Source organism: Dendropsophus ebraccatus, chromosome 5 (assembly GCF_027789765.1).
Source record: "Dendropsophus ebraccatus isolate aDenEbr1 chromosome 5, aDenEbr1.pat, whole genome shotgun sequence".
NCBI classification, from domain to species: domain Eukaryota; kingdom Metazoa; phylum Chordata; class Amphibia; order Anura; family Hylidae; genus Dendropsophus; species Dendropsophus ebraccatus.
The window spans coordinates 50,076,748-50,092,543 of NC_091458.1; the positions used below are offsets into that span (position 1 = coordinate 50,076,748).

Sequence of the window (15,796 nt, forward strand, 5' to 3'; positions counted from 1 at the left end):
TCACCATATTACACAGAACAATGGTCCTTAGTTACGATCTTTACATTGATCGTTATTACTATTGTTTACTCCATCTGATCCCAGCAAAAGATGAACGAATAGTGAACCAATGCGGAACTACAGCAAAGAAATGTGAAATTACAGTGAACGATTAACAATAATTTTAGGGTCCGATCTAAATCAACAATCAACGACATACAAACGATTTTTCAATTGTTGCCTGCAATTACACAGAAGTATTATCGTTTAAATTCGAACGATATAACGATTTTTTGCACGATAATCGTCCAGTGTAATAGGGCCCTAACATTTACTGTGACTAACATTACAATCGATTTTTAACTTTGAAATGAATATTCATGAACAAGTCTGAAAATTATAGTTATTGGCTCAATCAGTTTTATGAGCATTTGTAGTAGAGATTGGGCTGCTCATAAAGTGTTTGCCATAAACTTTTACCATACACTAGAGATTTGATATTATCTTGTTTGATTATTGTGGTTTTTAACACTTTTGAAAAGTTAGTTCTACTTTATGTGGGTTTTAGATTGTTAAGAGGGTTGTTTGTGAGGATCAAAAAGGTACTCCAGTCACTATGGATCAGAACTCTCTGGTTCCCATCTTAACACAAGAACATGTCTGCTGAGGCAATGATTGACTGAGCGGACATTTCCTGTGTGTTGATATGGGGACCAGGAAGTGGAGATCGGCAGGGATCTGGACACCATCTGCTTTTTTTTGTAATATTTTTGTAATCCAGTCTGCCCTTTTTTTTATCCCACCACACAACTACTTTAATACCCAACATTTATATAATCTTTCATTCAGTTATTATGTTTTGTTTTTTTGCTGTTTAACGCTATCTTTATACACAGTATTTCGCTCAGTATTTTTTCAACCAAAACCAGGAGTGGGTTGAAAACACAGAAACTGTGCAAATTTTCCCATTATAGTTTTGCCCTGTCAGTTCCACTCCTGATTTTGGTGGAAAAAAACTGACCAAAAAACTGATGGAAATACTTTATGTAAACATAGGCAAATATAGCATATAGCATAATAGTCTGTGCTATTTCTAGCAAAAAAAAAAAGTATGGGTTACATTGTTGCCAAAGGTAGGAATTTTCATATTAAAATACATCCATCACATTTTTTAGAATGTTAGTTATCGGGAAATAGATTTTTAGCATCCATTTAACATGTATACAATGGTCCCTCAACATACGATATTAATTGGTTCCAGGACAACCATTGTATGTTAAAACCAATGTATGTTGACCAAAACTCTATGGAAAACTGGTAATTGGATCTGAAACCCCTATAATGTCAGCCAAAAATTAGAAGTTAAAGAAAAATAAGCAAATAACTAATATGGATAAAACAAATCTTTACATACAGCAGCCAGAAAGAGCTACTGGAGACTGTAAATTACTTTCTATGTAGAGTGCCGAAGCATTTGCAGGGTCCTGTACAGATCACAAAAATAAAAAGAAACGGTTCTCATCGGGTGTCCAAAGGAGCAACTCATCCTGACACAGGTAAAGAGTAGTTCACGACATGTAGTATCACACTGTACTGTAGAGAGGAGATACTAGACACACACAGCAGTACAGGACATGTAGTATCACACTGTACTGTAGAGAGGAGATACTAGATATACACATCAGTACAGGACATGTAGTATCACACTGTACTATAGAAAGGAGATGCTAGACACACACAGCAGTACAGAACATGTAGTATCACACTGTACTGTAGAGAGGAGATACTAGACACACACAGCAGTACAGGACATGTAGTATCACACTGTACTGTAGAGAGGAGATACTAGATATACACATCAGTACAGGACATGTAGTATCACACTGTACTATAGAAAGGAGATGCTAGACACACACAGCAGTACAGAACATGTAGTATCACACTGTACTGTAGAGAGGAGATACTAGACACACACAGCAGTACAGGACATGTAGTATCACACTGTACTGTAGAGAGGAGATGCTAGATATACACAGCAGTACAGGACATGTAGTATCACACTGTACTCAGGGCAGATTCTGGGGTCTCTGCCGCCTGAGGCAAACCCCTCAGGCGGCCGCCCCCTCAGTGACAGCTGGCATCGCCCCCCCCCCCCCCCCCTCCAAGCCAGCCAGCCAGCTTGTCACCTGTCCCACGCCACAGCCGGCCCGCGCTCTCATCTGTCTCCACATCCCGTCAGGTATAAAACATGTATGGATAAAAACATGTATGTTAAATTTACAAAACCACAGAATGAACCTGGTCTTGCTGTAAATTTTCCACATTGTCCCCTTGAAGAAATTACGCCTTTGTGTTCAGAATTATGTCAGCATTTAGCAGAAATTACTGGGCACATCTTTTCTTTTAGGCAGAAATACGGGAAAATCAATCTCGAAATTATGCTGAATGACCGCACATAACAAAAAAATCATGCAACTTGTTGGAATTTTTTCCTATTTAACAACAACAAATATTTCTGGGGGCCAGATGTCCTATCCTGTACCCATCCCCCTAACTCTCATACACAAGCCCAGTTTTTGTCAAAGCAATTTGTGAACTTGCCTAGTTTGGGCTGTGCATGGCATGTATAAATCAATAGGTAAAAAAATATAAGCTACAATAACTATCTAAAATATATTATTTGGATCCTATCTGTCCAGCTTATTGTTAGCCCAGGAGAGGCCATTGCTAGTGTAAGAATGCTAGGGTAGGGACAATGGGGGAGATTTATCAAACATGGTGTAAGGTAGAACTGGCTCAGTTGCCCCTAGCAACCAATCAGATTCCTCCTCACAGACTCTATGTAAAAGGTGGAATCTGATTGGTTGCTAGGGGCAACTGAGCCAGTTTCACTTTACACTCTGTTTGATCAATTGTTTTGTTAAGATCCTAATTTTTTTTATATCTATAGAGCAGGTTTTTATCATGTGAATGCTGTGGGGAGTATGTACGGTAAGCACTTGCACCTGTAGGTTGCTGTTGCCCTTCTTGTTTTTTTTAATCAATTACTATATAAATTAAAAAGACACTGTTAGCTAGAAAAGACGTCCCAAACTGCTTACATTGCTACATAGCTGTATAGGCCGTCAGGCTATCTATACCTTTATTGTCATTGTCTGAAGCTGTAGTCACCTAAAAATGCTCTTTATTGTAGCTCTGAAGTGTCATAGAGCTGTGGCCTGGGCACTGCAGTGCACTCAAGAAGCTCTATTATTGATCAGAGCAGCAACATTAAGCATTTTTAGGTGACTGCAGCTTCAGACAACTACAATAAGGCTGGAATCACACACAGCAGTTTTTGTGCCAAAACCAGAAGTGGATTCAAATGGGATGGAAAATATTTCTGCTGGCTTCTCTTCTGGCTTTGGCACAAACATTGCTGTGTGTTTTTCCAGCCTAAGACCATGTTCAGATGCAGTATGAACATTGGCCGTTGTTTGACACGGACGATGCATGACATGTTCACCTGACCGATACTGTAGATTCGGCCGGATGAACATCACTTTGTTTGAATTGGAATGCAGGCACATTCGAGTGGGAGCCGTACTTTACACTGTGTGCACAGGCTATTTTGTACGGCTGCTGTTCACTGAATAGCAGCCACACAAAATAGACCTGTCAATTGTTTTGTGTGGCCGCAGAGAACCGCGACCGTAGTGTATACAGCAGTTCCTTAGACTGCTATGCAATTAAGCAGTGCTGTTAAACAATGGTTGTTGTTACACTCTACAACAACGTCCGTTGTTTAACGGCCAAATACAGTGTGTGAACAAGGCCTAAAAGTGTGAATAGCCTCACTGCTTATACCGCTATGTAGCCATGTAAACAGTTTGGGACATCTTTTCTAGCTGACAGTTTCCCTTTAAATTCCTAACCCCTTGTTTAGAATGCTGAGCAAGATACTAACTGCCTCAAAATATATGTTTTAAATAAAATAGTGTACAATAAACTATTTATATATTAATAGGACTTATATTGTACATTATACTTTACAATTCTCTATAGGTGATACACAAGCAGTTCCCTCAGCAGAAGGACCAGATGACAGTATATTTGTATGAATATAGGCTCTTTTATACAAGCTGATCATTGAATGAATGAGGGTTCCCAATCATGTTCTCTTGATCAGGTGATGAATTATAAAGTTGAGGGCCACACAAACAATCCAGTGATCATTTGTGTGACCTATTAGACAAATCGATTTTTGTGTTCTCCGATCACTGATAAACAATGGCTAAACAAACACTTTTGAGAACAATTGGAAATTGTTCGCCACAATACATGAAACAATAGCCATTGTTGAGTAGTTATTGCGGATCCCAGCAAACAAACCAAATGATGTGTACATACACCAAAATATTTGTGAAGGATTAAAGACAATATTTAGGTCAGCCCAAAAGATGCGATCAGCGAAACACGAACAACTTCTCATTTGATTGTTGCTAGGGATGGTCCAAACAGAGTTTGGTTCGGGTTCGTACGAACTCGAACCCTCGGTAATGATTCCCGGGCGGAGCGGGCGGATCCAGCGGGAGGACCGCCTGGAAAACTGGGATACAGCCATAGCCATAGGCTGTATCCCAGTTTTCCAGGCGTGACTCCCACTGTATCCGCCCGCTCCATGGAGCGGGCAGACAGCGGGAATCTGCTGCCGAGCGTTCGGGTTCATACGAACCGGAACCTCGGCAGGTTCGGACCATCCCTAATTGTTGCCCACACACACAGAAAGATTTTTGCTTTAACTTGGACAATATAACAATTTATCACAATATTTCTGTGTAATAGGGCCCTAATATCAAGACTCAGTAAATTAGTGTAGCTAAACAAGATTGACATTCATTATCAGAAAAGTGTAGACCCATGTTAAAAAGCCTTAAAGGGAATGTGTCACCTTAATTTTTGTTTATTGATCTTTTATTTCTAATTTGTTTCTATTTTATGACTTTAATTTTTTTTCCCACTTTTTGTACATTGTTATTGGAGCTGCCATACTGTCTGGGCTTTTCTTAACAGCATTTAGTGACATGCTTTACAGCAAGACTCATGGACATAGATTACAATAGACAGACTCTGTCCCCTTGAGCTGAATGAAAAACATCACTGAGCGTGCTCTGTGACCTTTGAAGAGGTCATTTCACAGGGAGCTGCTATTGCCTTGTATTGATGCTATCTATCTACTGGTGTCACATGTCGCTGCAATGTTGTACAGATCACTTTACAGCAGCCTCCTTTTATCACCCCAGACACAACTGGAAGTCTCAGCTTAGTTTTAGCCCTAGTGGTGAGAATAAAAACTACAAGATCTTAAGATTATTTTATAATATAAATTTAAAAAAAATGGAAAATTAGCAAAAAGGTCACCAAAAATTGTTTAAAAAATGTTTTTATGTTAGATATTTTTTAACAATAAGTCATTTTCTCATGACAAATTCCCTTTAAGCATTGAGAGCTAGGCCTGAACCACAAGTCATTGGGGCAGTCTGGAATGACTGATTAATCTCTTCCTGTTTGGGTACAGGGAGAAATTAATCACATCTCGCAGGGCGGGAAATGGCCACCGAGGTCCACCCCAATGACTTGAGGTTTAGGCAGCATATAGTGATGACAGGTTCCCTTTCCCCATTACAGTTACTAGTTGTGATCTACACATGAGGCACTGTACATAAGAAAAGTTTATCCTTTGTATAAAAGAATGATAAAGCTCAAAAGTAGCTAATATTAATTGAATTCATAGTATCTTTCTCACTGTGTATGATGCTCAGTAGTATAGATACATTGGACTTGTAAAGAGCTTAATATACTTTTAGTATTGCTGAATATTTATACCCATTGATGTCTAGGAAACTAGTAGCCAGTAAAGGTGCTTGTTCTGGTAATCTAGCATAGCTATGTATGCCAGGAGAGATGCTGGTGAAGCCTCATGCATTGGTAGGAATCCATGTTGGACGCAGATGTGCTTTGGTCGTGAATAACTTATAAAGTTTTCTCCTTTGGCTTCGGCTTTGCTTAAATCTTGAGTTTTAAGAATGTGCAAATCACAAAGTTGGTCTTTTTTTTCTTAACAGTCTTGTTTCCTCTGTTCCAGGGAATTCTTCAGGTTGTTTAATGTTTTCTTGATCCTTAGAGCAGTGAGCCTTGCTGATGGACTCTGGTACCAACTCTCCCTCATGATCCTCATAAGTGACGATAATATCTAGAGAATAGATGAAAAAATAGGTTACATTTCCTATACATCACTCAGAAGATCGTCGGCAGAAAAAGCCCACCTAGTCTTTCTAGTCTGCCCTTACATTTCCATTATTATTATTATTATTATTATTATTATTATTTATTTCCCTATTTAAGGATAGATATATGTATATCCCAGGCAGGTTAACATTCTCTCATTGTACCTTTACCAACCACATCTGCTGAATGTTTGTTCCAAGCATCTACAACTCTTTCAGTAAAGTAATATTTTCTCATGTTGCTTCTGCTCTTTCCCCCAACTAACCTTAGATTGCGTCCCCTGTTCTTGTGTTCAGTTTCTTATTAAAAACACTTCCCTCCTGAAACATATGTTTTTATTTCAGGAAAGTCAATATTTGTAACAGGTAAAGGCTTTAGCCCATGCTAGCAGATAGCAGTTTCTGACACATTTTAAATAGCTGATTTCAGCGCTTCGGGGAAAACTGTAAAAACAAATAGTTTATAGGAGTCTATTGCTTCTCCTGTAGCTGTCACAGTGGAAATTAAAGTGATGCCCAGAAAGTCCTCAGATAATATAAAGGTAAAACAATACTTTTAAGGATAACAAAGATAAAAAGTGTTTTTCAGAATTAAAAAACATAGTTGCTTTTTTTTCCAAAAATAAAAATAAAACTACCCCTGTCCTGTGGTATGGGGTTGTAAAACTGTACTCTATTTACTTCAATGGAACTGAGCTGCAATACCTCACCCAAACTGAGCACAAGAGTGGTTTCTGGAAGAAAGCAGCTATGTTTTTCTAATCCTGGATAACCATTTATATTCTGTGCAGGATCTTATACCAACAGTTAAATGTCTAATTCATGGGTCTCCAAACTACGGCCCTCCAGCTGTTGCAATACTACATTTCCCATCATGTCTGGACAGCCAAATCCAAAGCTTTAGATGAGCGGGCATGATGGGAATTGTGGTTTTGCAACAGCTGGAGGGCCTCAGTTTGGAGACCCATGGTCTAATTTCACAATCAGCAAAACCTGCATGGTGTGTCTGATTTGAGCTTAGAGCTCACTTATGTTCCCATCTGCATTACATGCTTTCCTTCCTCCATACTTTCCACTTTCACCAATCTCATTCACACCTCCACTCCTTCCAGCCCTGTTCACCACACCAGATAAAATCATAGTGGGAGGATATATTATGATATCCAAACCGAGTTTCTTGGTTATACTGCTCTCTTCATCAGGTACTAACGTAATGTAAAACTCCTACTGTTTTACATGTCAATTCTTTGGGCGGACAGCGTAATCTGCCTTAGCATACAATAGATTCTATGGGACGGGTGAAGAATCAAGCGGCAGTGCACAGGGGCGAGTGGCAGAATCCACAAGATGTTATCAGCGCCAATTCCATAGTGTGTACATACCCTTACTTACAGCCTCCTTAAAGGGGTTTTGAGCTTGAAAAAAAATAGTAGGAGCATGGATTGGAAGGAAAAATAAAAAATATCATACTTACTCCATCATTTGCTTTCAATCCAGTGCTGTCTCTGTTTTGGAGTCTTCAGCAAAAGCACCCTAATCATAACTATAACGGTTCAGGGAAGAAAAAGAGCGCTGCACCTCACACCTATGGCTGATACTAGTGCCCCTAGGCTAAATAAAAAACACATCAGAATTTTGTGTATGAATTGATCAAGCCATACTGCCCCATGTACCATCGTGCAGGTATCTGATACACATGGGTCCCTACACTAAGTCCACACCGTGCCAGTCAGTGGCTACCAACCCCGCAGGCATCAGGGAACGGGGGCCATGGGACGGCCCTGCGACCCCCATGCCACAGGACCAGACCCAAAAACACCACACCAGAACCCGGCCAGCACCGCCGGCGGAGAAGGTCGCCCCCAAACAGCACAAGTCTGGATGAGGTATTGCGCTCACCATAGCTGCTGCAGACAGAATGGGAAAAGACAGGAGGGATTAAAACCATGTGCACTCAGGTGTCTCCTGCTAATTGCGGTCATGTGGGTCTCACCAGGAGGAGTGCAAAACACGGAGAAAAGAGAGAAACAAAATACGGTTCAGGGAAGAAAAAGAGTGCTGCACCTCACACCTATGGCTGATACTAGTGCCCCTAGGCTAAATAAAAAACACATCAGAATTTTGTGTATGAATTGATCAAGCCATACTGCCCCATGTACCATCGTGCAGGTATCTGATACACATGGGTCCCTACACTAAGTCCACACCGTGCCAGTCAGTGGCCACCAACCATTTCTGTCTTTTTGGCTTATGCTAATCATGACTATGTATACTCCACACAGGATGCCTCAGCCAATCACTGGCAGCTGTGGTCACATGCAATAACAAGTGCCAGTGATTGGCTGCAATATCCTATGCTCAAAGCTAAAGCTTTGGCTGTCCAGGCATGATGGGACTTGTAGTTTTGTAACAGCTAGAGGGCCTGAGTTTGACATCCCTGCCCTGGAAAAACAGCTCTTAAGTCTTGGCTACTAATTGTCTTGCCTCTCTACAATCTGCTGTTTACTGCTTGTTGTTAGGGAAATCTGTCTCTAGTAACAGCCACTTTGCCCCTGACTGGATCAACGTCTTTCTGCTTCTAAAACTACAGTCTGAGAGGATCTCTCTTCTAGGGCCTCTTAGCTGTCTGTCCCTTACTGGACCTCCGGTGGGGTAAGACCGTCTTCTGCTTTTGGGGGCCAGCCTAAAGATTTAGGGCCCTATTACACCAACAGATTATCTGACAGATTTTTTTGAGCCAAAACCAGGAGTGTACTATAAACAGAGAATGGGTAACAAAGGAAAGACTGTGATCTCTCCTCTTTTCAAATCCATTCCTGGCTTTGGCTTAAAAAAATCTGTCAGATAATCTGCTGGTGTAATAGGGCCCTTACTGTGCTGCTCCTCACCCTTCACAGCTCTGTAATGACTGTAAAGCCATCTGTAATTTGGCTGTGACTTTCCTGCTCAATGACAAGTGGAACTACAAGTATCAGCTAACCCTACTGTATCACTGTGTCATCCCTCAAGTCCCTGAAAGTATGCTAAAGATAATTTACACTGTTTTTCATGGGTAAAACAATACTTCCCGTCTTTGACCGCCCATTAAGCTCATGGCAGCTGTCCCTTGTGTAAATACCAGTGTACCTACTGCTGCGTGTGCAGAGGGCACCATTCTAAAACAGGACAATATTTTGTTGCATGGCATAGCTTTATGTATGTCACGTCTGTGCCTTCTCTTTCCAATAATGTTTCAGTCCCAGGATCTGCATCCGAGATTCTATTCACTTGCAGGTTATTTTTATGATATATTGTTATTCTAATTTGCCTTCACGGTTTCTTTCCAGCTCAGGAAGTCACACCTTACAGTGTGTTCACGTTTCCACATACCACACACCAAGGTTTCAATAACATGTCTCCAACAATGCAAAACCCTGAACAGACATGGTGTGTCTTTTATATAATTTTATTAGAATCAATACATAATGGAATAAGGAAAATATAATGATAACTTGTTCCATACATATAAAACAGATTGCTGTTACATTATGCTGTACCTGTATTATAGGCCCAAAGCCAGAGCAGCAGTGAGTGAGTATTATGGCACTAAACACATAATAGATTAGCCCTTTCACTAGCGTACACAGAACTGCAGTGCAATGTATGGTCTCCAATCAATATATTTATAAAATCCGATGACGGATGGATCCACACAGCAGCACTCAGGTAAAATGTTACCCTTTGTCAAACTAGATCAATGTAGCTGCTTTCAAGTGAGAAAGAAACAGTGAGGTGGATTTATGAATGCTATTATGTTGGATATATGGTGGCATTGAAGAAAATGGTGTTCCTCAGGAACCTCATTTTACCCCCTCCCCAGCTGGTTCTCCAGTACCAGCTACTTATTGTATACTGGAAGAAGGGGCACAGCTTTTAAAGCAAACTCTGCATGACTGATTTATATATGTTTTTATCACTTTTGATATGTAGTTTAGAAGTTCAATAATGCGATTCATGTCCCTTAGTTAGAAGGGATACATGTGTTGGGGAGTACGCCAAGTACTACACTGTAATTACATACTGAAGTACTACTTGGAAGTATCCCAATAGTACTTAATTTGCCCTCACTTCTATAATAGCCCTCACTTCTATGGTAGTTATAGAAATTAGGCTGGGTTCACATTATGATTTTTCCATATGTTGCACACATATGTTGTTAAAATGTCAAAATGGGGTGCCAACATACAAGTGCACAGGGAGGCATGGGCTCAGTTGATCGTATTGGTCGAATTGAGCTCTAAGAAGGGTTATTAAGGCTTTTAAAGTTTATGGACTATCTTCCAAAGAAGTCATCAATACTAGATATGATTGGTAGGTGTATAACTCGCTGAACCCTTGCCGACCAGCTGTTTGACGGGGCCAGCTGTTTACCTGCACTCAGGGCCGCCATCAGGAATTTCGGGGCCCCATACAACCAAAGTGTCTGGGCCCCCCACATTAATAAAAAAAAAAAAAAAAAAAATAGTGTGTTCGCCCCACGCCTTGCTGGGAGGTATAATTTGGTTCAGATTAATTCTAGAGAACTGGCTCATATACCCCATTTTTCCCAGTGGCTTAAAATGTAACCTCTGTTATACAGTTATAAAATTGTAGAAACTAAATGTGAACAAGGTGCAATGTAAATGTCACCATACAGACACTTACTTGTATAGCTGCCTCTTGTGCTCTGTATGCAGTGCGTTATATTCACCCTTGCAACGTACAATTTATAGCGTGTCTAGAAGCCCAGCGGGGCTCATTATGATGGAGACTAAAACTTATACAAGAGTGGGGTAGGGGTTCCCCTGTATTCAGAATGCTGTTGAATACTAGGCAATGCCCCGTTTGGGGTTATTGAATTTTGAGGGTCTGGGGGGGGGGGGCTGTTTGATTTGTATATGTTCACCAATATCCCCTCCCCGGTATGCTCACTAACATAGAATGTTGATAAGGCTAATATAATGAGGCTGTTCCATGTTAGTGAGCATATACAAATCACCCCCCCCCCCCCCCCCAGGCAGACTAGTTTAGCTCACCCAAGCCAGTGATAGCGAATACATGGCGGTGAGCAGGTCTGTATTTAGAGTTCATGCTGCCCTAGGCACTTTGCACGCAGAGGTGCCCCCCCCCCCCCCCCACGTTGCTGTACATGCATGGTATATACCCTGGCACTTGGGTGCCGCTCTGCTTGATGCCCGCTGTTCTCATCAAACAGACGTGATGGAGGAAGGAAGGAGGCCGGGGACATCTTAGTTTGGGGACTGGTTCTGTCCAGTGTTGGACTGGGGTACCTGGAGCCACCAATATACAACCAGTGAGACACGACATGCTGACCCGCTTCTTTCCTGAATTCATCTGTATCTGTGACAAATCTCAGAACACCCTCCATTTATACAGCTCTCAGGGTATGCTGGGAGTTGTAGTCTCTGAGAGGACAACCCTTTAATAAATCACTGTGTGCAGAGTCTCCTGGTGGCTGCAATCTGTGGGTGACATCAGCCCTGAAGGTCCAGCAAAACATCTGTCTACAGCCGCAGTTATCATAGGATTGTACTACTTTACTACAACTCCCAGCATATCCTGAGGGCTGCAGACTGTCAGTACATGCTGGGAGTTGTAGTGCCTGCAGCTTTTGTAGTTGGATCCTAGGTGCATCATACACTGGATGCTTTGTGGCACATAAGAATACATAGATCTGTGGGGGCTCAGTGCAGGGAAGTGACCCCAGAACAGCACTAATAGGGGATAGAACAAAAACATCTCCCCCTATATCTTATTAGTGATGTTCTGGGGTCACTTCCCTGCACTGAGCCCCCACAGATCTATGTATTCTGATATGCCACAAAGCATCCAGTGTATGATGCACCTAGGACCCAACTACAGCAGCTGCAGGCACTACAACTCCCAGCATATCCTGAGGGCTGCAGACTGTTCTGGGAGTTGTAGTGCCTGCAGCTGTTGTAGTTGGGTCCTGGAGGCGTTGTGGGAAATCAGAATACATAGATCTGTGGGGGCTCAGTGCAGGGACGTGACCCCTGAGCCCCCACAGATCTCTGTATTCTGATCTCCCACAAAGCCTCCAGTGTATAATGCACCTAGGACCCAACTACAACAGCTGCAGGCACTACAACTCCCAGCATTTACTGACAGTCTACAGCCCTCAGGATATGCTGGGAGTTGTAGTGCCTGCAGCTCTTGTAGTTGGGTCCTAGTTTAAAAGTTTGGGTTAGTGTACTGTAGTGACCGCAGGGCTGTGTCAGTACACTACCGCAAACAATACACTGACCCATTGAGACCCCAATGGTACACAGGCTCTGCACACTATAGAAGTGATTACAGTGCAGTTACTAATGACTCACAGGTGACGTCTTCTCGAATTGCTGTCGCTAACTTTTTGCTTTCTTCTCCATCTGGCGCAGCATCATGAAGACTTCTCTGACCATAACTCGTCTGCAGGCGGGCAGCTGGGGGTGACTGGGGCAGGAGGGCAGCTGGGGGTGACTGGGGCAGGAGGGCAGCTGGGGGTGACTGGGGCAGGAGGGCAGCTGGGGGTGACTGGGGCAGGAGGGCAGCTGGGGGTGACTGGGGAAGCGAGGAAGCTGGGGGTGACTGGGGAAGGGAGGCAGCTGGGGGTGACTGGGGAAGGGAGGCAGCTGGGGTGACTGGGGAAGGGAGGCAGCTGGGGGTGACTGGGGAAAGGAGGCAGCTGGGGGGGGGGACTGAGGAAGGGAGGCAGCTGGGGGGGGGGGGACTGAGGAAGGGAGGCAGCTGGGGGGGGGGGGACTGAGGAAGGGAGGCAGCTGGGGGGGGGGACTGAGGAAGGGAGGCAGCTGGGGGGGGGGACTGAGGAAGGGAGGCAGCTGGGGGGGGGGGACTGAGGAAGGGAGGCAGCTGGGGGGGGACTGAGGAAGGGAGGCAGCTGGGGGTGACTGGGGAAGGGAGGCAGCTGGGGGTGACTGGGGAAGGGAGGCAGCTGGGGGAGCCAGGGAGAGCAGCTGGGGGAAAGGGGAGCAGCAGGGAGGGGCAGCTAGGGTGGCAGGGGAGAAGCTGGGGTTCAGGGGGAGCGGTAGGGAGGCAGTGGAGAAGCTGGGATTCAGGGGGAGAGGCTGGGGGTCAGAGGGAGAAGCTAGGGGTCAGGGGGAGGGGCTGGGAGGCAGGGGAGCAGCTGAGAATGCAGGGGGGAGAGGCTGGGGGCAGAGGCTGGGGGGACAGGGGGAGAGTCTGGGGGACAGGGGGAAAGTCTGGGGGACAGGGGGAGAGTCTGGGGGACAGGGGGAGAGTCTGGGGGACAGGGGGAGAGTCTGGGGGACAGGGGAGATGCTGGGGGGCAGGGGAGAGGCTGAGGGTTAGGTGGAGAGGCTGTGGGGTAGGGGAGAGGCTTAGGGTTAGGGGAGAGGCTGGGGGGCAGGGGAGAGGCTGGGGGGGCAGGGGAGAGGCTGGGGGGGCAGGGGAGAGGCTGAGGGTTAGGGGAGAGGCTGGGGGGGTCAGGGGAGAGGCTGGGGGGTCAGGGGAGAGGCTGAGAATGCAGGGGGGAGAGGCTGAGGGGTTAGGGGAGAGGCTGGGGGTCAGGGGAGAGGCTGGGGGTCAGGGGAGAGGCTGGGGGTCAGAGGAGAGGCTGGGGGGTCAGGGGAGAGGCTGGGGGGTCAGGGGAGAGGCTGGGGGGTCAGGGGAGAGGCTGGGGGTCAGGGGAGAGGCTGGGGGGTCAGGGGAGAGGCTGAGAATGCAGGGGGAGAGGCTGGGGTCAGGGGAGACGCTGGGGGGCAGGGGAGAGGCTGAGGGTTAGGTGGAGAGGTTGGGGGGGCAGGGGAGACGCTGGGGTCAGGGAAGATGCTGGGGGGCCGGGGAGAGGCTGGGGGGGCAGGGGGAGAGTCTGGGGGGCAGGGGAGATGCTGAGGGTTAGGTGGAGAGGTTGGGGGGGCAGGGGAGAGGCTGAGGGTTAGGGGGAGAGGCTGAGGGTTAGGGGGAGAGGCTGGGGGGCAGGGGAGAGGCTGGGGGTTAGGGGGAGAGGCTGAGGGTTAGGGGGAGAGGCTGGGGGGGGGGCAGGGGAGAGGCTGGGGGCAGGGGAGAGGCTGGGGGGCAAGGTAGAGGCTGGGGGTCAGGGGAGAGGCTGGGGGGTCAGGGGAGAGGCTGAGAATGCAGGGGGGAGAGGCTGGGGGGGGCAGGGGAGAGGCTGGGGGGGCAGGGGAGAGGCTGAGGTCAGGGGAGACGCTGGGGGGCAGGGGAGAGGCTGAGGGTTAGGGGGAGAGGCTGGGGGGGCAGGGGAGAGGCTGAGAATGCAGGGAGGAGAGGCTGGGGGGGCAGGGGGAGAGGCTGAGGGTTAGGTGGAGAGGCTGAGGGATCAGGGGAGACGCTGGGGGGCAGGGGAGAGGCTGGGGGGGCAGGGGGGAGTCTGGGGGGCAGGGGGAGAGTCTGGGGGACAGGGGGAGAGTCTGGGGGTCAGGGGAGATGCTGGGGGGCAGGGGAGAGGCTGAGGGTTAGGTGGAGAGGCTGTGGGGTAGGGGAGAGGGTTAGGGGAGAGGCTGGGGGTTAGGGGGAGAGGCTGGGGGTTAGGGGGAGAGGCTGGGGGGGCAGGGGAGAGGCTGGGGGGGCAGGGGAGAGGCTGGGGGGGCAGGGGAGAGGCTGAGAATGCAGGGGGGAGAGGCTGAGAATGCAGGGGGGAGAGGCTGAGGGGTCAGGGGAGACGCTGGGGGGCAGGGGAGAGGCTGAGGGTTAAAGGGAGAGGCTGAGAATGCAGGGGGGAGAGGCTGGGGACCGGGGGAGAGGCTGGGGGGCAGGGGGAGAGGCTGAGGGTTAGGTGGAGAGGCTGAGGGGTCAGGGGAGACGCTGGGGGGCAGGGGAGACGCTGGGGGGGTCAGGGGAGACGCTGGGGGGGGCAGGGGAGACGCTGGGGGGGGCAGGGGAGACGCTGGGGGGGGGCAGGGGAGACGCTGGGGGGGGCAGGGGAGAGGCTGAGGGTTAGGGGGAGAGGCTGGGGGGCAGGGGAGAGGCTGGAGGGGGCAGGGGAGAGGCTGGGGGGGTCAGGGGAGAGGCTGAGGTCAGGGGAGAGGCTGGGGGGGGGCAGGGGAGAGGCTGGGGGGGTCAGGGGAGAGGCTGAGGGTTAGGTGGAGAGGCTGAGGGATCAGGGGAGACGCTGGGGGGCAGGGGAGAGGCTGGGGGGGGCAGGGGAGAGGCTGGGGGGGGCAGGGGAGACGCTGAGGTCAGGGGAGAGGCTGGGGGGGGCAGGGGAGAGGCTGGGGGGGGCTGGGGGAGAGGCTGCCCCCCAGCAGGGGAGCAGCTGAGGATGCAGGGGGGCGGGCGGCCGGGAGAAAGATAGGCAGACAGGCTGGTTCCCTCCCCCCATGCAGCGCCGAGGTCCGGCGTCCGGGGCAGGTGTTGAGCTTCCGGCACACACAATGACAGAGGCCGGAAGCTCCCAGCTGCAGCCCCGCGCTCCCGGATCTTCTCTCCTGCTCGGCGATGACGTCACATCACGTGAGCGCCGCCGAGCAGGAGACAAGATCCGGGAGCGCGGGGCTGCAGCTGGGAGCTTCCGG

At 47.5% G+C, this 15,796-nt stretch overlaps 1 protein-coding gene and 1 long non-coding RNA gene across 3 annotated transcripts in view; one reads left to right on the forward strand and one right to left on the reverse strand.

The window, feature by feature from the left end:
* The window catches only part of LOC138792557 (uncharacterized), a 39,739-nt gene extending 33,182 nt beyond the window's left edge, over positions 1-6,557 (forward strand). Inside the window, exon 4 of the long non-coding RNA XR_011363154.1 lies at positions 6,104-6,557. This is a non-coding gene — a long non-coding RNA (uncharacterized lncRNA). The remainder of the gene's footprint in view (positions 1-6,103) is intronic.
* The window catches only part of ACVRL1 (activin A receptor like type 1), a 68,359-nt gene continuing 57,737 nt past the window's right edge, over positions 5,175-15,796 (reverse strand). For both annotated transcript variants that reach the window (XM_069970141.1, XM_069970140.1), the window contains exon 10: positions 5,175-6,211. In XM_069970141.1, the coding sequence (XP_069826242.1) occupies positions 6,077-6,211 (135 nt within the window). In that variant the 3' untranslated portion in view covers positions 5,175-6,076. The remainder of the gene's footprint in view (positions 6,212-15,796) is intronic.